Source organism: Saccopteryx bilineata, chromosome X, assembly GCF_036850765.1.
Source record: "Saccopteryx bilineata isolate mSacBil1 chromosome X, mSacBil1_pri_phased_curated, whole genome shotgun sequence".
Taxonomy (NCBI): domain Eukaryota; kingdom Metazoa; phylum Chordata; class Mammalia; order Chiroptera; family Emballonuridae; genus Saccopteryx; species Saccopteryx bilineata.
The window spans coordinates 87670457-87693069 of record NC_089502.1 but is presented as its reverse complement, the minus strand read 5'-3'; the positions used below and the strand labels follow the sequence as shown (position 1 = coordinate 87693069).

Sequence of the window (22613 nt, the reverse complement as noted above, 5' to 3'; positions counted from 1 at the left end):
GGTTAACAAGATTGATGAACCGTTAAGCAGACTCACCATGAAAAAAAAGAGAGGGGACTCAAAGAAATAAAATTAGAAATGAGAGTGGAGAAGTAAAAACAGGCACAGCAGAAATACAAAAGATTGTAAGAATATACTATGAAGAACTGTACGCCAAAAAATTAGACAACCTAGGTGAAATGCACAAATTCCTTGAAACATATAATTTTTCAAAAATCAATCTGGAAAATCAGAAAACCGAAATGGACTGGTTACAACAATTGAGATCGAAACAGTTAAAAAACTGCCAAAACACAAAGCCCTAGTCTAAATGGCTTCACAGGCAAATTCTACCAAATATACAAAGAACTAACTCCTATCCTTCTCAAGCTATTTCAAAAAGTTCAAGAGGAGGGAAGACTGCCAAACTCCTTTTATGAAACGAGCATAATTCTGATTCCAAAACCAGGCAAAGACATAACAAAGAAAGAAAATTATAGGCCAATATCCCTGATGAATTTAGATGATAAAATTCTCAAAAAAAAAATTAGCAAACCAATCCAACAATACATAAAAAAAATCATACATCATGAGCAAGATTTATTCTGGGGAGGCAAGACTGGTACAATATTCGCAAATCAATCAATGTGATTCATCACATAAACAAAAAGAAGGAAAAAAATCATGAGTATATCAATAGATGCAGAAAAAGCATTTGATAAAAATCCAGCACCTATTTATGATCAAAACTTTCAGCAAAGTGGAAATACAAAGAAGACACTTCAACGTGATAAAGGCTATTCATGAAAAACCCACACCCAACATCATACTCAATGGGCAAAAATTAAAAGCAATCCCCTTAAGATCAGGAACAAGGCAGGGGTGCCCCCATTAACCACTCTTATTTAATACAGTTCTGGAAGTCCTAGCCACTGCAATCAGACAACAAGAAGAAATAAAAGGTATCCAAATTGAAAAAGAAGAAGTAAAACTATCATTATTTGCTGATGATATGATACTGTACATAGAAAACCCTAAAATCTCAGTCAAAAAACTACTGGACCTGATAAATGAATTCAGCAAGGTGGCAGGATATAAAATTAATATTCAGAAATCAGGGCATTTTTATACACCAACAATGAACTGTCTAAAATAGAAATTAAGAAAACAATCTCCTTCACTATTGCAACCAAAAAAATAAAGTACCTAGGAGTAAATTTAACCAAGGAGGTTAAAGACTTGTACTCAGAATATTACAAAACATTGATAAAAGAAATCAAGGAAGATACAAACAAGTGGAAGCATATACCGTGTTCATGGATAGGAAGAATAAACATCATTAAAATGTCTATATTACCCAAAGAAATTTATAAATTCAATGCAATTCTTATTAAAATACCAATGACATACTTCAAAGATATAGAACACATATTCCAAAAATTTATATGGAACCAAAAAAGAACACGAATAGTCTCAGCAATCTTGAAAAAAAAAGAATAAAGTGGGTGGTATCACACTTGCTGATATCAACTTATACTACAAGGGCATTGCACTCAAAACAGCTTGATACTGGTATAAGAACAGGCGTACAGATCAATGGAACAGAACAGAGAATTTAGAAATAAACCCAAACCTTTACTGACAATTGATATTTAATAAAGGAGGTAAGAGCATACAATGGACTTAAGACAGTCTCTTTAACAAATGGGATTGGGAAAATTGGACAGGTACCTGCAAAAAAATGAAACTAGAACACCAACTTACATCATTCACAAAAATAAACTCAAAATGAATAAAAGACTTAAATGTGAGCCGTGAAACCATAAACATCTTAGAAGAAAATACAGGCAGTAAGCTCTGCAACATCTCTTGTAGCAATATATTGCTGATTTATCTCCACGGGCAAGTGAAATAAAGGACAGAATGAACAAATGGGACTATATCAAAGTAAAAAACTTTTTCACAGCTAAAGACAACAAGAACAAAATAAAAAGACAAACTACACAATGGGAGAACATACTCGACAATACGTCTGATAAGGGGTTAATAACCAAAATTTATAAAGAACTTGTAAAACACCAGGAAGATAAACAATCCAATGAAAAAATGGGCAAAGAAATGAATAGACACTTCTCTAAAGAGGACATAGAGATGGCCAATAGGCAGATGAAAAAATGTTCAACATCACTCAAGATTAGAGAAATGCAAATTAAAACCACAATGAGATACCACCTCACACTAGTCAGAATGGCGCTCATTAACAAAACAACACATGATAGGTGCTGGCGAGGATGTGGAGAAAGGGGAACCCTCCTGCACTGCTGGTGGGAATGCAGACTGGTGCAGCCACTGTGGAAAACAGTATGGAGATTCCTCAAAAAATTAAAAATCGAACTGCCTTTTGACCCAGCTATCCCACTTTTAGGAATATATCCCAAGAACACCATATCACTGATTCAAAAGAAGAAATGCACCTCCACGTCTATGGCAGCATTGTTTACAATATCCACGATCTGAAAACAGCCCAAGTGTCCGTCAGTGGACAAGTGGATTAAAAGGCAGTGGTACATATACACAATGGAATACTATGGGCCATGAACAAAAGGAAATGTTCCTTTTGCGACAACATGGATGAACTTGGAAACTAGCCAGGCAGGGAAAGAAAAATATCATATGACCTCACTCATTTGAGGAACCCAATGAACAATGTGAATTGAGGAACAGAGTAGAGGCAGAGAGGGGATCAAAGGGACCAGAGGGAAAGTGGACAGAGGGAAAGGGATGAGTGGATGGTATCAGAGAAGGGAAAGAGATTGGTGAAATTACATATAAATAACACAGCATTATAGAGAGCAGAAAAGCAAATCCTGGAGGGAAGGGGGCAGGGCTTTGGGGAGGGGGGGCAAGGAGGATGTTGAGAGGAACATAGGGGTGGGGGCGATGTATTTGGTGGGATACTTGAATCTATGTAAACACAGTAAATTTAAATCAATAAAAAAAAGAATATGCTGTTGTACAGATGAACATTAAAAAAGAGTAAGGAATGTAAATTTGTGATTTCCACAATGAGCGGCTGCCCAGGCACCCATCTTAGAGAGAACCCTGATTACAAGTGCCATTTTAAATATCATTTTGCCTAATACAACAAAAAATTAGTTATTGGTTGTGCCGAAATGGTGCAAACTGCCTGAATTCCACCACTGGACATGACTCTGAACTATAAAGGCCCTCTCGCCTACCATGGGGTAGGGGGGCTAGAGGTTGGCCTCCAGTTAACTCCTTGGGCAGAGTGCTCGGGGAGATATTATAAAGGGCACCTTTGTAATTTCAGGGGATCTTTGCGTTACGACAGGCTTGACTTACGACATTTTGAGTTTATGACACTCACACCCATAAAAACTTAAGAAGTACGGTATATTTATGTCCTTTTCCTTTTTCTATGGCTTAGTTGTGCTTTTTGTTCTAGATTATGAATTTACAACTATGTTAGGATTGGTAAGTGACTTAGGCTAGGGTTGTTTCGACTTATACCAAAATTCGGGTTATGTCCCTGTCATAGGAACAGAACTGAATTGTAACCCAAGGACTCCCGTGTATTGTCATTTTTGGTATAGCGTGTGCCTTTGTAATTTGGTTGCTGTAGTCTATACTGTTTCTGTTTATGTAATGTACCTCACTTCTTGCATAGGGACCATCGTGGAAGATACCTGTTATGTAGATTGTGAGTCAAGCAACCCTAAAGGGGTGGAGTGTAGAAAAAAATAGCTGTGCTAGGCTTGCTCCCTTGCACTTTGTATGATTAGTGCCTGAGCACGTGTCAGGGCCATGCGTGCATAGCTTATGTAAGGCTATGGGTTCCTGCCCGCAGTGTGGATTGTGGATTGCCTGCCTACCACTCTCTGAGGAACAGTTTTTCTGTTTGTTCACCTTCTGCCATGAGAAGTGGTTTTCCCTTGCCTGTCTGCTCATCTGCTGTTGTGAGATTATTAAATGGGAATGGCCCACCACTTTTCAGCTGTGCAGTTCCTCTACCATTTGTCCAAATCCAATGTAGACCTGCCTGGCAGGTCATCAGCATTACAGCCCATACTCATTACTTGGTCCTTTCCATAGGACTGAGGAGTTTAAATAAGGGTCAAGCAAAGGAATAAAGAGGAAAAAGAGGAAAACAAGCCAAATCTTCTGGCTTCTCCTGAGTGTATAATGCATACAGGATAGTTTAATTATTGAAGGTATTTTAAGTTAGTAGACATGTTTGTATATGAATACTAGTATAGAATGGATTGTAAAGATGAATTGGTATTGTCAATTCCATTTCTCCTTCATTAGTAGAGTTAATATAGTTAAATACTGATTTTTAAAACTTTATTATGGAAAATCCCAGACATATAAACAGTAGTGAGAATAAAAAAAGAAAAATCCATGTACCCAGCTTCAACAATTACTCACATATGGACAAACTGGTTGCAGCTCTTATTTCTTCTCTGTATTATTTGGAGGCAAATCCCATATATTATGCCACAATATTTAAACATTAAGTTGAATATATTTTTATCCTATAAATCCCTTACCTGTTTTGACATTTGCCATACACAATCAATAAACTGGAGAAAAATAGGGGATCGGTCAGCATCTGCGTGGTTTTTATCACCATGACCTATTCTCTGAAATAAATTGATAAAGATTAATTTATAGGTACAAAACTGAGAGAGCTGATAACTCACAAAAGGTAACAATACAACTCCTCAATCTGCTTTCCAAATGCCAAGACTCCAAAGACTTGGTTTGTCTTTCCTCAGAAATATAGAAAATAATATAAGGTTTTAAAATAGTGAAAATGAAGTATATAAACTTTCATAAAGTACCAATACAAAGTGGCAAGGCATCATCATATGTGAGTGTTACAAGTATTTAATCTGACTGAAATTTTGTCCAGGTCCTGAGTGGCTACAGGTAGACTGGTCCAGGTTAGTCCATAGAGTATGTTACCAGTTGCTAAGGGACCAGTTCTAAAGTTTCAGGGCTTGAAACCAATCAAAAAGGGTGGATTATTATAATTAAAAGTAAGTTTCTTCTCTCTTAAAAGCAAGACAAAGACCTCACCATTTATTTATTCATTTTTCTAAACAATGATTCTTTTTACTTAAAAATGTTATTCACACTACTTATGAAGTTTGGATAAAGACTAAAAGGCTATACAGCAGTGTTTCTGAGTATCATCCAGGGAACTTGTGAAAAATATATATATATATTCAAAAGGTGTCTATAAACAAGACAGAGAAACAGGAATTTTAATACATTCTCTCAATTTTAAATATGTATATCAGAGAATAATAATGACAAATGCCTTAACTGAAAGTCTAGCATTTCTGTAAAATATATTTGGTTCTAACAGCTGTAATATTAGTTGAAAACTGTCATCCTATCTTCCTTCCTTTTCGCAATTTCAATTTAGACATTTCCATGCAGAATCTTCATATTAGTTTCAAGTGAAAGTGTAAACAGTGCAGATGGATAAACACGTCTCCTAAAGAGACTTTTTAGACCAAAGCATCACACATTTTCAAACCTGCAAAGTGTTGTGTATTACACTCCTCAGATTTTCATTTTAAAAGTGAAAATATGGTTTAACAACTAATTTTTAAATTCCAAATGGCAGTGATCTGACATTTTATATATCAGCTTTATTGTTTACTTACAGATGCAAATTTATGTCCAAAACTTATCCATTCTTTTTGTACCAATATTTCGAACCCCTCAATGCTCCGATAGAAGCTGTCCAACATTAGCATGGCAAGGGACGTCAGCTGGGCGGTCCTGTCCCATCCATCACTACAGTGCACGAGCACGGAGCTCTTCCCTGAAGAAACTTTGTCTGCTACTTGAATGGCTCCCGTCAAAACAAGCTAGCAAAGAAACACATGCAAGTTAGTAGGTAGCTGCAAGGTACTGCTTCAATCTGAAATGATAGTTTTTAACTGTAGAAAAAGTTCTGTTTTAAAATAATATTAATGTCTAGAACAGGAAGTGTCCAGAAAATGCAAAACCAGGAGCTGCAGGAGCTGCTGTTCTTCCTCTACGGAAACTGCTCTCAAATGTAACTAGGTTTTTTTTTTTTTTTTAAAAAAAGCCACACTGCATTTCAAACTTCTTTTCACATATGCAACTGTCTTAGTCTGCTGGGGCTGTCATTACAAAGTGCCACAGTCTGGGGGCTTAAACAACAGACATTATTGTCTCCCAGTTCTGGAGGCTGAAAGTTCAAGATCAAGCTGTTAGCAGGGCCAGGTTTATCTCCAAGCTTCTGCTAGTTCCTTGACTTGAGGCAGCTTAATTTCAATCTTCAGGTTGGTGTTCTCCCTGTGCATGTGTCTCTGTGTCCAAATTTCCTCTTTTCTTTTCTTTTTTTTTTTTTTCTGAAGCTGGAAACGGGGAGAGACAGTCAGACAGACTCCCGCATGCACCCAACAGGGATCCACCCGGCACGCCCACCAGGGGCGATGCTCTGCCCACCAGGGGGCGATGCTCTGCCCCTCCGGGGCATTGCTCTGCCGAGACCAGAGCCACTCTAGTGCCTGGGGCAGAGGCCAAGGAGCCATCCCCAACGCCCGGGCCATCTTTGCTCCAGTGGAGCCTTGGCTGCGGGAGGGGAAGAGAGAGACAGAGAGGAAGGAGCGGGGGATGGAGAAGCAAATGGGCGCTTCTCCTATGTGCCCTGGCCGGGAATCGAACCCGGGTCTCCCACACACCAGGCCGATGCTCTACCGCTGAGCCAACCAGCCAGGGCCTAAATTTCCCCTTTTCATAAGGAATTCAGTCTTACTGGATCAGGGGCCCACACTACTCCAGTACAACCTCCCTTATCTAATCACATTTGCAATGATCTGAGTTCTAAATAAGGACATACTATGAGGTACTAGAGGTCAGGACTTCAACATATGAAAGTTGGGGGGAACACAGTTCAACCAATAACAGTGATCATACTAGAAAAATTAGTGGTCTAACAGGCCAGTTTAGACCTTGAAGGCCTGATGCAATGAAAATCGCCTTTTAGCACACACTTGGCCCCGTTTCCTATTGTTGATATCATATAATAGTATGGTACTTTTGTCACAACTAATAAACCAATGTTGATATATTATTAAAATGTTAATAAACTTATTAACTTATTTTTAATAAAATACATACTGAATTCAGATTTTCTTACATTTAACCTAATGTCCTTTTTGTAATCCATGATTATCACATTACATTTAGTTGTCCCAGGGTATTTTGCAATTCATTTTTGAGGATGATAAATTAAGAAAAAATGAAAGGTGAAATAAAATATGATCCGTATCGTGTTGGAAAATAAAATTTCACTAGAAAACAATCTGTCTCAATAATGCACCTATTTAAAGTATGCCTTTTGTTTTTCTATAGAACTAAATGGTAGCTTCTAAAAGTGTTAGTTCCCTCAGATAGCTTCAAGTACTTTTACTTTTGAAAGAATGGAGGTTTTTGATGCCTTTATACAAATGAAGGATTCAATATAATAAAAAAACAAAATTTAACCATTAAAATTAGTCTATTTGATATTGGTTTCAATGAAAACAATTTCTCTCTAGGCCCGTGAGGGTCAAATACAGTAGTGATCAGATAATAAACTGGCTATTCCTAAATAAAGGTGTGTGAAAGCTCAACTATTTAGTATTGATGAGATGGAAAATGACATCTCTAACGATGCTAAAAATACTCTGGAGGTGACATTGTGAAGTCTTTTATTTAGGTAAGCGAATTATAAGAAAATACAAAATTGTCAAATGCAGAAAGAACCCTATACTAAAAAGATTTCATCACTTACTGGTCAATGTTCTTTAATTTAGGGATAAAAAAATTCCTGTTCCACTAAAATAATCATTGTTTTTTGAAAATACACTTGCCTTGATATGTTCTAACCAGTGAGTCGACTCCAAACTCGACAACCAGTGAGATTCTTCCACATTAGGATAAACAATGTCTTTGACTTTTTTTAAAGATTCCCGCATAACATGAATATTATGAATGTCTAAGAAGCAAAGTTCGGTGTTATGATATGCATCATCACTTTCATATCCTCCTCCAGTTGCCTAAGAAAAAAGATATACACACAATCACTTGCGTTTTCTGTGTCTTTCTTTTTCTAATTTTATTTTTCAATTATAGTTAACATTCAATATTATTTTTTATTAGTTTCAGGCATATAGCATAGTGGTTAGGCAATCATATGCTGTACAAAGTATTTCCCTCAATATTTCCAGTACCTGACCGCACCATACATAGTTATTACAATATTATTGACTATATTTCCTATGCTGTACTTTACATCCCCACAACTACTTTGTAACTTTCAATTTGTACTTCCTAATCCCTTCACTTTTTTTCCACATAGTCCCTCTACAAAAGTCTTCCCTCTGGCAATAGTCAGTCTGTTCTATGCATCTATGAGTCTGTTTCAATTTTGTTTACTTCACTCCTTAGATTCCACCTATAAGTGAAATCACATGGTATTTGTCTTTGACTGACATACATCACTTAGAATAATACTCTCTAGATCCATCCATGCTGTCATAAATGGTAAAATTTCATTCTATTGTAAGGCCAACAATTCCATATTTTTATATAAATATATATACATACATATATAAATATATATCTCACAACATTTTTATCCACTCATCTATTGATGGGCACTGGGGTTGCTTCCATATCTTGGAGAATGTAAAAAATGCTGCAGTGAACGTTAGGGTGCATATATTCTTTTGAATTAGTGTTTTGCGCTTCTTCAGATATATTCCCAGAAGTGAAACTTCTGAGTCATGAGGCAGTTCCATTTTCAATTTTTGAAGACCCTCCGTACTGTTCTCTATAGTGGCTGCACCAATCAGCATTCTCAGCAACAGTGCAGGAGGGTTCCCTTTCTCCACATCCTCGTCAGCACTTATTATGTGTTGTTTTATTAATGAGCACCTTTCTGACAGGTGTGAGGTGGTATCTCATTCTGGTTTTCATCTGCATTTCTCTGAGAATTAGTAAGGTTGAACATCATTTCATGTCTATTGGCCCCTTTGAAGAATGCTCTATTCAGTTCCTCTGCTTTTGGGATTTTTTTTTTGTTTGTTTGTTTTTGTGACAGAGAGATAGAGAGAGGGACAAATAGGGACAGACAGAAGGGAGAGAGATGAGAAGCATCAACTTTTTGTTGCGGCACCTTAGTTGTTCACTGATTGCTTTCTCTCCACTTTATTTATTTATTTTTTTTCCTTCTTTTTATTAGTTTTACTAGGGTGACATCAATAAATCAGGGTACATATGTTCAAAGAAAACATGTCCAGGTTATCTTGTCGATCAATTATGTTGCATACCCATCACCCAAAGTCAGATTGTCCTCCATCACCTTCTATCTAGTTTTCTTTGTACCCCTCTCCCTCCCTCTTTCCCTCCCCCCCAACCACCACACTCCTGTCAATGTCTCTTAGTCTCGTTTTTATGTCCCACCTATGTATGGAATAATACAGTTCTTGGTTTTTTCTGATTTGCTTATTTCACTCCGTATAATGTTACACTGATTGCTTTCTCATATGTGCCTTGACTGGGGGGCTGCAGCTGAGCCAGTGACCCCTTGTTCAAATCAGCGACCCTGGGCTCAAGCTTGTGAGCCCGCTCTCAAGCTGGATGAGCCCAGGCTCAAGCTGGCAACCTCAGGGTTTCGAACCTGGGTCCTCTGCATCCTAGGCCTATGTTCTATCCAATAGGCCACTGCCTGGTCAGGCCCCTTTGGAATATTTACCCGATTGTAGCATTGACAAATATCTTCTCCCATTCAATAGGTTATCTTTTTGTTTTATTGGTGGTTATCTTTTGCTGTGCAAATTCTTGTTAGGTTTTTTTTCTTCTATTTTCCTTGCCCAAAGAGATACATTTGAAAAAAAAATATTGCTATGAGAAATGTCTGAGATTTTGTGTTTTCTACTTCATCAATAACTTACACGATAACTTATAAATATATATATATGTGTATATATATATATATAATATATTTTTTTGTGGTAGAGACAGAGAGAGTCAGAGAGAGGGACAGATAGGGACAGACAGACAGGAAGGGAGAGAGATGAGAAACATCAATTCTTTGTTGCGGCTCCTTAGTGGTTCATTGATTGATTTCTCATATGTGCCTTGACCACAGGGGCTACAGCAGACTGAGTGAACCCTAGCTCGAGTCAGTGGCCTTGGGCTCAAGCTGGTGACCTCGGGGTCTCAAAACTGGTCCTTCACATCCCAGTCCAACGCTCTATCCACTATGCCACTGCCTGGTCATGCTAACTTACACAAATATTTGAAAATTTGTTGGTCTTCTAATCTCAACCCCAAACCTTGCAAGTTATTCTGCTCACAACAATTAGGGGATATTTCAAAATGAACATGAAGCTATAAAATATCCCCTAATTTTTGTAAGCAGTATCGATATAACGACTAATGGGATTTGACTTCCTATCTAACACAAAGCCTAAACAACATTAGTCACACTTTGAACTAGAAAAAAACTGGCAGGCTGGCAATTTTGGGGGGATGTGTATTTGTGAGAAAAAAAAATATCATTTTAAAAATGTTCCAGAATTACTAGCTCTTCTTCCAGATTTGGAAAGGCAAGAACAGGTTCTGAAGGTCCTTGTCCTTTTCAGGGTAAGACACTGGCTTTGCAATAGCACTCACATGGGACACAAGGGTGAAAACAATAGGCTTCGCAGTCAGACAGATCCAGATGGATAGCTCAGCTTCAGTCCTTCCTTGTGTATGATCTGGAGAAAGGCATTTAACTTTTCTGAGCCTCAATGTCCTCTCCTGAAGAACAGAGGGTAATACTATCTAGGTCTCACAGGATTAGAAGAAGTCATACTCTGTAACAGCTAACACCAGCCACTGTTTAATGAGCACCTATGAGTTAACAGATACTGTGGTTCTTGCTTTACATAACTTTTACAGCAATACTACAAGATAGGTATAGAGCACTGTACCTCAAAGCACAAAAGGTTTCAAGAGGGGATAAGACAGCTGCCAACTACCACAGCTTCTACAGGTATTAATTGCTAGGGAGAGTTATGGGTTCACCTTCACAGCATGGTAAAGATGCCCATTTTCCATGTAGACAAGAAGAAATGCTATGATTCTGTTTAGGAACCTGGCTGCATTCTCCTTAATGTTTTTAAATGCCATGGGGCATGTGGCCTCTTTCTCTTTAAGAAAAAGTTAAATAATTCAGAGGCTTGCTAAGAAAGGAATGTTTTATAAGCTGAAATGAAAGGATGCTAATTAACATCATAAAAACATGAATGTGTGAGTTTATCAGAAAAAATATATCATCAAAACATTATACTAATTTCAGAGTGTCTGCAGGAAGAGGACAGGGAAACGTGCTTGGGAACGAAGAACAAAGATGAAGGCACCAGAAAAATGTGCCATTGCTACTTTATGTCTCTTTTCTTTTTATTTATAACAACAGAAGGAATATAAACGTGTTGCTCAGAAGGGAAGGGCCAACACATCCTAGGAATTTTTACTGGGTTAGTCACAGAGACTTGCAGTAGAAATAAGGCTACCACTTGAACTTCAAACCTGTACATCTAGGTACAAATCAGAGGCCTTGATCTCCACAGACTCTAAGTAAGAAATATACAGAAATATTTATTGTGCTGAGCCCTCCCCCCCCAAAATAGATATGTTTCATTAAAGAAAAGTCTTTGTGGTGGGCTTTCACCTCCTCTTTGCCATGTGAAGGAGTAATTTTCACCTCCCATATTTCTTTCTCCCGTGTCTTTATCTGCTTTGTATGTCCTTTTGTCTATACCTCCCCAGTCAGCCTGGGGAAAGGGTTGGCTCATGGTTTGACAGAGGGAAGACAAATCAATACTATGTATATTAATAAGAATAAGACAGAAAAGTATTTTTCTAACTGGTGCACTGCTGTGTCTCCAGTACCTAGAAAAGTATTCATTCAATAAATAGTTGTTGAATTGAAAATATATTTTAAAAGCTTGATACAAATAGCATCAGTAGAAAGTAAACAATAGTCACTTGTTGTTTTTAAAAAGCTATTAGACGGCCCTGGCTGGTTGGCTCAGCGGTAGAGCGTCGGCCTGGCGTGCGGGGGACCCGGGTTCGATTCCCGGCCAGGGCACATAGGAGAAGCGCCCATTTGCTTCTCCACCCCCCACTCCTTCCTCTCTGTCTCTCTCTTCCCCTCCCGCAGCCAAGGCTCCATTGGAGCAGGGATGGCCCGGGCGCTGGGGATGGCTCCTTGGCCTCTGCCCCAGGCGCTGGAGTGGCTCTGGTCGCGGCAGAGCGACACCCTGGAGGGGCAGAGCATCGCCCCTGGTGGGCAGAGCATCGCCCCTGGTGGGCGTGCCGGGTGGATCCCGGTTGGGTGCATGCGGGAGTCTGTCTGACTGTCTCTCCCAGTTTCCAGCTTCAGAAAAATACAAAAAAAAAAAAAAAAAAAGAATATAAAAAAAAGAAAAAAGAAAAAAAAAGCTATTAGACAAATGAGTCATCTTCATCTCTTCTTGGTCATCAATGCCTGAGTAAATGACACCTGGCAGCTCTGATTGGAAGTCATGACAGAGGTGCTCTTATCCACCTGAAAGTCACTTTTTTAAACTGCAGGCACAGGGCATAGGAAGAAATGACAAGCCTAAGTTTTGCTAGATCTGCATGCCTATAATGCAACAACACATGTCATTCTCCCAGACAGACAACCTGCTTCTCTGCACATGTAATTTTTAAATAGTTACAGTGACTTTCAAAATTTCATAAATAAGTGAAGATGATATGAAAAAAAAGAAAAAAATATACTTAAAACTAATAGTCAAAATTTCTGCTAAAAACAGACACTAATATAGTTCCACTTTAATTCATCACAGTGTACTGCTGAAAAATTAAAAGCAGCTTGATGCTAGATATTATCCACCCACGGGTTTTGTCTGTTTGCTTGTTTAATTTATAATTATGTTATGATGCTGTTATATCTGGAGGTGTGAATATCTAAATATCCACAAGGGAGGAACAATTAGGTCCAAAGAGACAGAAGTCAGTAGTGTAAAATCATTTAGTCAGGCATAGATTAAGTTCTCAAAAGTACAAATTCTCCATCTCTGGTTAGTTTTAAAATATTCTTTTCAGTTTTCTTCTTTTCCACACACATACAAAAAACAACCCAGAGCCTGACCATGTGGTGGCGTCGGACTGGGATGCAGAAGGACCCAGGTTTGAGACCCCGAGGTCACCAGCTTGAGTGTGGGCTCATCTGGTTTGAGCAAAAGCTCACCAGCTTGGACCCAAGGTCGCTGGCTCGAGCAAGGGGTTACTCAGTCTGCTGTAGCCCCATGGTCAAGGCACATATGAGATGCAATCAATGAACAACTACGGTGTCACAACGAAAAACTGATGATTGATGTTTCTCATCTCTCTCCATTCCTGTCTGTCTGTCCCTATCTATCCCTCTCTGTGACTCTCTCTCTGTCTCTAAAAAAAACCCAACAACAACACAGATTGCCTAGTTTGATGACATAAAGGTCCAAGAGCCTGTTGTTATGGAGATAGGTGACTGACAAAAAGAAAGAGAGAGAGAGAGAGCGGCAAGGGAGGAGGGAGATCTGAGCTACTTTTTAAAGAATGATGCAGAGATCTTTAAAGCCTAGGGTTTTTTTCCCTCAATTTTTTTCCTTCCCTTCATTCTTAAAGGGACTAGAAACACAGGCATATTTCCTGAGTATTAAAAAGGCATTCAGCAATTCTACTGTTATAACAATAAGCTTTAGACTTAACATGATGCATGGATTTTATACATTATAATATTTTAAAATATTCTTTCTAATCCTTCATTTTAATGTTATATCTATTTCAGGCTAAATGTATACATGGAAATACTACATTTTCTATATATATTCAAGTCTGAATTCTAGGAAAAGAAATATATGAAGTTCAGGATAATCCAAAAAGACATTCATATTTAGACTTAACTTCCTAAATGTTTTACTTACAATTCCTAATTTACTTATTCATTTCACTTTCTGATTACTTTACATATAATTTCAAGGTCATTTTCATTCCCTAAACACAAACCACCTGTGGTAACAAACAGCTGGTCCAAGCACATTACAGGGCAGAGAGGCCCCCCAGGAGCCAGTGTGTAAGACAGACAACCATGTGAGTGGAGACCTCCACACATGATGTCTCACACACGTATGTTCAGACAGATGCCATAGGTCCCACTAGGGAAGATGCTGTGTCTGTATACTCAAGGACTTGTTTTGCTTTCAGGTTATTGTCTTGTGCTCTGAATAATTTAAGATACCAGATAAATGACTGCAGGATAAGCAAAGTATTCAAGATAATGAAACTGAAGCCTATACCTGATAAGAAACAAGAACTCTGAAAGGTGGAATGGGGACAAGCAACATAGGGGAAGGCCCACTGTGAGCACTTGTGATATTTGGCAATAAATGGGAGAAAAAAACAACAACAAAACAGAAAGGAAAAATAGAGCATAAAAAGCATACCACAGGCCCTGGGTGGTTGGCTCAGTGGTAGAGCATTGGGCCAGCATATAGAAGTCCTGGGTTCAATTCCCAGTCAGAGTACACAGGAGAAGTGACCATCTGCTTCTCCATCCCCTCTCCTTCTCTTTCACTCTCACTCTCATCTCCTCCCACAGCCATGGCTCAAATGGTTCGAGCAAGTCGGCCCAGGGTGCGTTGGATGGCTCCATGGCCTTGCCTTAGGTGCTAAAATGGCTTGGTTGCCAAGCAACAGAGCAACGACCCCAGATGGGCAGAGCATAACCCCATAGTAGGCTTGCCAGGTAGATCCTGGTTGGGTCACTTGCAGGAGTGTGTCTCTGCCTCTGTCTCCCTTCCTCCCTGCCTCCCCACCTCCCACTTAATAAAAAAAAAGCATAACACAATCTGGGAATATTTAGTATAGAGACAAACAGCTTTATACTTTGCAGAAGCCTCTGAAGATCTCCTGAAAGCAACACTATGAAGTCACTGATGTTCAGTGACAATCCCAGTCAACCTCAGTGGCACTTGGCATTTTCTGCTTAAGAAGGCAACAAGACAACTGAGACAGATTTCTTTGAAAAGAATAACATTTTGTGTGTGATTATAAACTACACATGCATAGATCTACTCATTTCTTGAATTATTTTACATACATGAGAATACAAATCGATGAATATAGTTAAGAGACTGTTTTGATAAAACTACAAATTTAGGATTTTAATTACAGCTTCCCACAACTCCTCACAGATGCCTCAATAGTGTAGACATTGAGATTGACCATTAACAGCTTAAAAAGTTCCAAAGAGATTTTAAATTTGCCTAAGATTCTGATCAAAATCCAGTTTCATTACAGTTCTATATTTGCTTAATTTACCTAAAGATTATTTTCATTTGATTTTAATACATTCAACTTTTAAGATAAACTTTATGATTAAAACTTTCTACCTTATGAGAATGTAAACTAGTATAAGCATTATGGAAGAAAGTATGGTGGTTCCTGAAAAAAATTAAGACTAGAACTACTATATGACCCAGTAATCCCTCTACTGGTATATACCCCCCAAACTCAAAATCATTGGTATATAAAGACACATGTACCCCCATGTTCATCGCAGCATTATTCACAGTGGCCAAGACATAGAAACAACCAAAGTGTCCCTTGAAAGAGGTTTGGATAAAAAAGATGTGGTACATATATACAAATGGAATACTACTTAGCCATAAAAAGGTAAAACATTGCTGTTTATGACAAAATGGATGGACCTTGAGAACATTATACTGAGCAAAATAAGTAAATCAGACAAAGTTAAGAACTATATGATTTGACACATAGGTTAAATCATAAATAAATAGGTCTAAATATAAAACTGAGACCCATGGACATAGATAAAAGTGAAGTGGTTACCAGGGGAAGGGGATGTGCAGAAAGGGATGTAGGGCAAGGGGAGGGGAGTAAAGAGGGACAAATATAAGGTGACGGAAAATGATTTGACTTTGGGTAATGGGTATACAACATAATCAACAGTTCAAATACTATAGAAACGTTGTGAAACCTATGTACTCTTATTGATCAATATCACCATGTTAAGTTTAATTTTCTAAATAAAATTAAAAAAAACTTTCTACCTTTGTGAACCAGTTTTTTTATCTCAGTTAAGTTTAACTATTAATTTAAGCGCACATGTTGACATATGAGAAAAACATTCATGTGAAACACTATATGCTGTATATAAGTTTCTATCATGTCATTAAATATATTCACCTTGTTGGCCACTGCATTTACGTTGGGTCTTGCATCATAAATTGTGAGTTTAGAAATTTGTCTATTAGTCTCCCTGATGATGTCGAGATATTTTTCATCATCTTTATTTCGTTTACCACTCATACCAACGAGAGGTTGACTGCAACGAACAATGACTGTCTTGTTTTCGGGATGAATCCATGACAGCACCTATAATTAGTACAGAAATTTTAAGCCATCAAAACAAATCTAAAAACAATTAAACCTATTTTAAAAAAGCACTAACAATCATGAGGAAGTATATCTGCTTTTGCTGAAATGGAATACTTATTCACCTATGATTTCACTGTATGTGCCCAGAAACATATTTAACAGTGTTTTTATTAAGAAAAAATTAGAATAACCAATTGCTTCACTAGTGTTTTCTTAATTAGCACCAAATTTTATAGAAGTTAAAAAAAAAAGATGTGAGAACACCCAAAAGAGCTGCCACAGTCTCCACAATTAAGCGTGGATACCTAGTTCCTATGAGAGCATTTTGAGCCTTTATTCACACTCAGTCCTCTCTAATTTTATACACATACCTACCATATTTGATACCTGGTTTCTCAGCTCATAGCACATGAGAAACAATAATTGCAAAAAGTAGTTAAAAATGTAATACACCAAAAGCTATAGAACTGTCCACTTTAAAATGGGTGAATTGTTTCGTGTATACCTCAATAAAGCTATTATAAAAAGGGGGGCAGGAGGTGAGCTTGTTAGGTAACAGCATGGGCTTTTTAGCTGTGGCACATTTCTGCCGTGGCTCTAACCTGCACACTCAGCTCACAGCATCTGTTGCTTCCCTTTCCTCTTTCATTAAATGGGGAGTAATGGCAGTGCTGCTGGGAGGATGAAGGAAGAATGAATGCAGGTAAAGTACTCAGCACAGGAGGCTGGCTGGCTTGAGTTAGCATCTAGAGGTAGGTTGGCAGCCAGTAAAGTCAGGTATGAAAAACTATGAAAAGCAGACACAAAAACCAAAGAAGCATAACAGTATGAGCTCTTTTATTTATTTTTTTAACAGAGACAGAGAGAGAGTCAGAGAGAAGGATAGACAGACAGGAACGGAGAGATGAGAAGCATCAATCATTAGTTTTTTGTTGCGCGTTACAGCACCTTAGTTGTTTATTGATTCCTTTCTCATATGTGCCTTGACCGCAGGCCTTCAGCAGAGTGAGTAACCCCTTGCTTGAGCCAGTGACCTTGGGTCCAAGCTGGTGAGCTTTGCTCAAACCAGATGAGCCAGCGCTCAAGCTGGCAACCTCAGAGTTTTGAACCTGGGTCCTCCACATCCCAGTCCGACACTCTATCCACTGTGCCACCATCTGGTCAGGTAACCCTCATCAGATTTTAACTTTAAATGAGGTTATATGTAAGAAACTGCCCTACACCACCAGTGCCCTCCTTTCTTCCGCTCCTCTTTTCTCTGTTTGGGAGATTTAAGACTACAATCACCATGCCATGTTAAGATACGCTACTCGGACTAAAGAAGTGCTGGCAGAGTGCCGTCACGGAAATGGCGCCATGAGCAGCGCGTCCAACAGATCTCCCCTAAATCACAACAAATTTATCAACTAGAAACAGAAAAATTTATCCTCGGAGCATTCCGGAGTTCCACACAAACTGGAAGCGAAAGGACTGTTTTCACTTGAATCTGAGAGACAGGGTGTGGAGGAAGCTACTGCAGCGACGTTCATTCAAGCCACGAGGGAGTGCGCCTGTGGTGAGTCAGCCCACACTTGGGAGCTGCGAGCAGCCGCTGGCGCGCGCTCCATACGGTTGCAGAGCGAGCACCGCCCACACTCCGGAGCGCAAGCAGCCACCGGCGTGTCCGGTCCGGTTGCAGAGCGAGCACCGCCCACACTCGGGAGCCGCGAGTAGCCGCGGGCAAGCACCCAGTACGGTTGCAGAGCGAGCACCACCCACACTTGGGAGCAGCGAGCAGCCGCCGGCGCGGGCCCGGTCCGGTTGCAGAGCGAGCACCGCTAACGTTCCCAGCGGCCGGCGCACTGCGAGTGAGAGTTGCCAGCCACCGGTGCCCGGAGCACCCCATTCACGTGCGTGCCCTGGGCATTCCACACGCCCAGAGCGCCTTACTGGCCCACACACCCAGGGTGCCCCATTATCCTGCACCTGGTGCGATTCAGCCGCCAGCGGCAGGGCGAGCGGGAGAGGCACCAGGGTGGTCTTCTACTTGGGAGATTCTCTCCGTGGGCGGGGCACCTCACCCAGCCATTCAAGCTAACAATCAAGCATTGGGGGAGGGGCGCACGCAGGCAGCCTAAAATACCTTCGGGAGCACAGCTGCGACCCAATCACTGAAATTAGCTTAACCCATGAAATCTGTGCACCCTCGGTTCTAATTGATAAGATCTCTCTCAGTTCAGCGACCCAAGACAAGAGGCGTGATATTTTTTAGTGCCTCTCGCTAAAGGGGTGGGGGCAACTTCTGATTGGTAGAGCCTCCATATTCAGGGATAAACACTAACAAGAGGGACTTGGCAGATAATAAGATCTATACTACACTAGTCGCAAGCAGAGACTAGTGCCTCTTCTTCCCAGCCAAAACAGGCTACAAAGTGTGGAAAGCCTGGGTTGAGAGGTCCAACTGAATGCTAGGCGCTGAACAGTCACCTTGACAACAATTGACTCCCACCCCCGCCTGATTACACTGGAGGCCCTGACTGCCAGAGCCTTTCCCAAAGCCTTGCACTGAGTGGGGATAGAGTGGGGATTTCCCAGCTCTTTGAGCCTCTTACTCCCCAGGCAGAAGCAGTTGCAGCCTTATAGCTGGATCACCAGGCTGCTAATTCAGGAAGGGGGGACTAGGAGAGAGAATCCAGGAAAGCAAACTCTCTCATCGTTGGACCCTGCAAACGCCAACAAGCCTTGACTACCAGCAAGACTAAAGCCAATTATATGACAATGCCATAGAATCCCATCAACTGCAAATCCCTACCTAAGTGTGACACAGGGGCAGAGCCTGGGGTACAGAGTCACCGACCAGGAAGAGGGAGAGAAAAGAAAAAGGAAGAAGTTAACCTCTCAAAATCAAGAAAAATCCACAGACTTTACAACTTGTTCCACTAACTTTTTTTGTTGTTGTTGTTTGTTTCTTCTATCTTATTGCCTTTATTTCCTCCACCTCGGTCCTTCTATTCTCTGCCCATCTTATGCTTCCCTTTTGTTGAACTACACTACCCATAACTGTTACATTTTATTTCTCTTCTTCATCCTCACCCTCCTTTAAGGTTATACTCCAAAACACTTAACTCTCACTCTCTCCTCTTTTGTTTTTTTTTTGATTTGCTTTATTTTGTTTTTTTCTCTTCCTTTTTTATTACTTCCTTCGTTTTTCTCTTTTTCATATTTTTTCCTTTCTATTCGTTTTTTCTTTTTTCATTTTACTTTCCTCCCATTTAATCCTCAATCACGAACAAATTAGTTAATTTGGGACTCAAGGCTTTTTTTGGCTTTATTTTTCTTTTTTGCTTTTGTTTTTGTTTTTTTCTTGTTTGTTTATTTTTGTGGCATTTTGGGTCCTCCCAACCCAAGGTCTCCATTGTATTTTGTCTTCGCTCCACTTAATACAACAGATTTTTACTTATTATTTTTATTTTTTTCTTCTTTATTATTCCTTTTTTGGTCCTTTTTTCTGGTTCCCTCTTATCCCTCTCATTATATCTCTTAGTTGACCATCACTTACAAGCAAATCATCTTATGCTTGTCTAAAATTTTCTTCCTTTTTTTTTTTTTTTTTTTGCATTTAGTAGGTCCCTACTCCCTTTTTTTGCCCCTTGAACTCTTCACCCCAAATCAGGCCCTCCATTATAGGCACGATATTTCCCTGAGGAGGGGAGAGGAGGGAAAGAGAAGAAAGAAAAAAAGGGGGAAATAAATTATTACTGGTTTCTTTTGTGTGGTGTTTTACCTTTTTGTTTTTTTTTACTTTTTACTCTTTATTAATTCTAATTAGTGCTATCAACAAGACCACCCTCAGATGCCAATAAGAAAGAGGAAATTGAATATTATGGATACAAAAGAAAGAGAGGTAACACAAATAGATGTGGAAAAATCTATGGAGAAAAGACTTAACATATTGGAAGCCTTGGAGCTAAATGACAGAGAATTTAAAATAGAAATCTTAAAAATACTCAGAGATATATACGAAAACACAGAAAGGCAATATAGGGAGATCAGAAAACAACTCAATGAACACAAAGAATATATTACCAAGGAGATTGAAACTATTAAAACAAATCAAACAGAAATGAAAAACTCAATTCACGAGCTGAAAAACGAGGTAACAAGCTTAGCTAACAGAACCGCTCAGATTGAGGATAGGATTAGTGAAATAGAAGACAAACAACTTGAGGCACAACAGAGAGAAGAAGAAAGAGACTCAAAAATAATAAAAAATGAGAAAGCCCTACAGGAATTATCTGACTCCATCAGAAAGAATAACATAAGAATAATAGGTATATCAGAGGGAGAAGAGAAAGAAAATGGAATGGAGAATATACTCAAACAAATAATAGACGAGAACTTCCCAAGCCTGTGGAAAGAACTAAAGCCTCAAATTCAAGAAGCAAACAGAACACCGAGTTTTCTTAACCCCAACAAACCCACTCCAAGGCACATCATAATAAAAATGACACAAACCAATGACAAAGAAAAACTTCTCAAGGCAGCCAGGGAAAAGAAGAGTACAACATATAAAGGAAGGCCTATTAGATTATCATCAGATTTCTCAGCAGAAACTCTACAAGCTAGAAGAGAGTGGACCCCAATATTTAAAGCCCTGAAAGAGAGGAACTTTCAGCCAAGAATACTATACCCATCAAAGCTATCCTTCAAGTATGAAGGAGATATAAAAACATTCACAAATACAGAAAAGATGAGAGAATTTATCAACAGAAAGCCCCCACTCCAGGAAATACTAAGGGGGGTTTTCCAACCAGATTCAAAGAACAAAAGAAAACAACACCACAAGTAACAGCTCCACCAAGAACACAATAAAACCAAACTTAAACTGTGACAACAAAGGAAAAAAAGGGGGGAGAGGATGGAGATTAACAGTAGCAAAGGATGATGAAGTGCAGAAATACTTATAAGATAGGGTACTACAATGAATATGGTAGGTACCCTTTTCATTACTTAATGGTAACCACCCTTGAAAAAACCACCACAAAAAAAAAAAACTTGACTTAAAAAAGGTAGCAACAGAGGAAAGAAGTATGGAACACAAACAAACAAAAACAAATGATAGAAAAACAAAAGAGAAGAATCAAACTAGATACAAAACTAACAGAAAGCAATTTATAAAATGGCAGTAGGGAATCCACAAGTGTCAATAATTACACTAAATGTAAATGGATTAAACTTACCAATAAAAAGACACAGAGTAGCAGAATGGATTAAAAAAGAAAATCCAACTACATGCTGCCTACAAGAAACACATCTAAGCAACAAGGATAAAAACAAATTCAAAGTGAAAGGCTGGAAAACAATACTCCAAGCAAACAACACCCAAAAAAAAGCAGGCGTAGCAATACTCATATCTAATAATGCTGACTACAAGACAGAAAAAGTACTCAGAGACAAAAATGGTCATTTCATAATGATTAAGGGGAAGTTGAATCAAGAAGACATAACAATCCTTAATATATATGCACCAAACCAAGGAGCACCAAAATATATAAGACAGCTACTTATTGACCTTAAAACAAAAACTAACAAAAATACAATCATACTTGGAGACCTCAATACACCGCTGACGGCTCTAGATCGGTCATCCAAACAGAGAATCAATAAAGATATAGTGGCCTTAAACGAAATACTAGAACACCTGGATATGATAGACATCTACAGGACACTTCATCCCAAAGCGACAGAGTATACATTTTTCTCTAGTGTACATGGAACATTCTCAAGAATTGACCATATGTTGGGCCACAAAGACAATATCAGCAAATTTAGAAAAATTGAAATTGTACCAAGCATATTTTCTGATCATAAAGCCTTGAAACTAGAATTCAACTGCAAAAAAGAGGGGGGAAAACCCACAAAAATGTGGAAACTAAACAACATACTTCTAAAAAATGAATGGGTCAAAGAAGAAATAAGCGCAGAGATCAAAAAATATATACAGACAAATGAAAATGAAAATACGACATATCAGAATCTCTGGGATGCAGCAAAAGCAGTAATAAGAGGAAAGCTCATATCACTTCAGGCCTATATGAACAAACAAGAGAGAGCCGAAGTAAACC

At 38.9% G+C, this 22613-nt stretch overlaps 1 protein-coding gene across 3 annotated transcripts in view; it reads right to left on the bottom strand.

The window, feature by feature from the left end:
• MTM1 (myotubularin 1) overlaps nt 1-22613 on the bottom strand; it is a 193562-nt gene that overhangs the window by 35376 nt on the left and 135573 nt on the right. For all 3 annotated transcript variants that reach the window (XM_066249555.1, XM_066249556.1, XM_066249554.1), the window contains exons 9-12: nt 16318-16506; nt 7902-8087; nt 5679-5885; nt 4551-4643 (exon numbers count right to left, since the gene is read on the bottom strand). In XM_066249555.1, coding sequence (XP_066105652.1) covers nt 4551-4643; nt 5679-5885; nt 7902-8087; nt 16318-16506 — 675 coding nt within the window. The remainder of the gene's footprint in view (nt 1-4550; nt 4644-5678; nt 5886-7901; nt 8088-16317; nt 16507-22613) is intronic.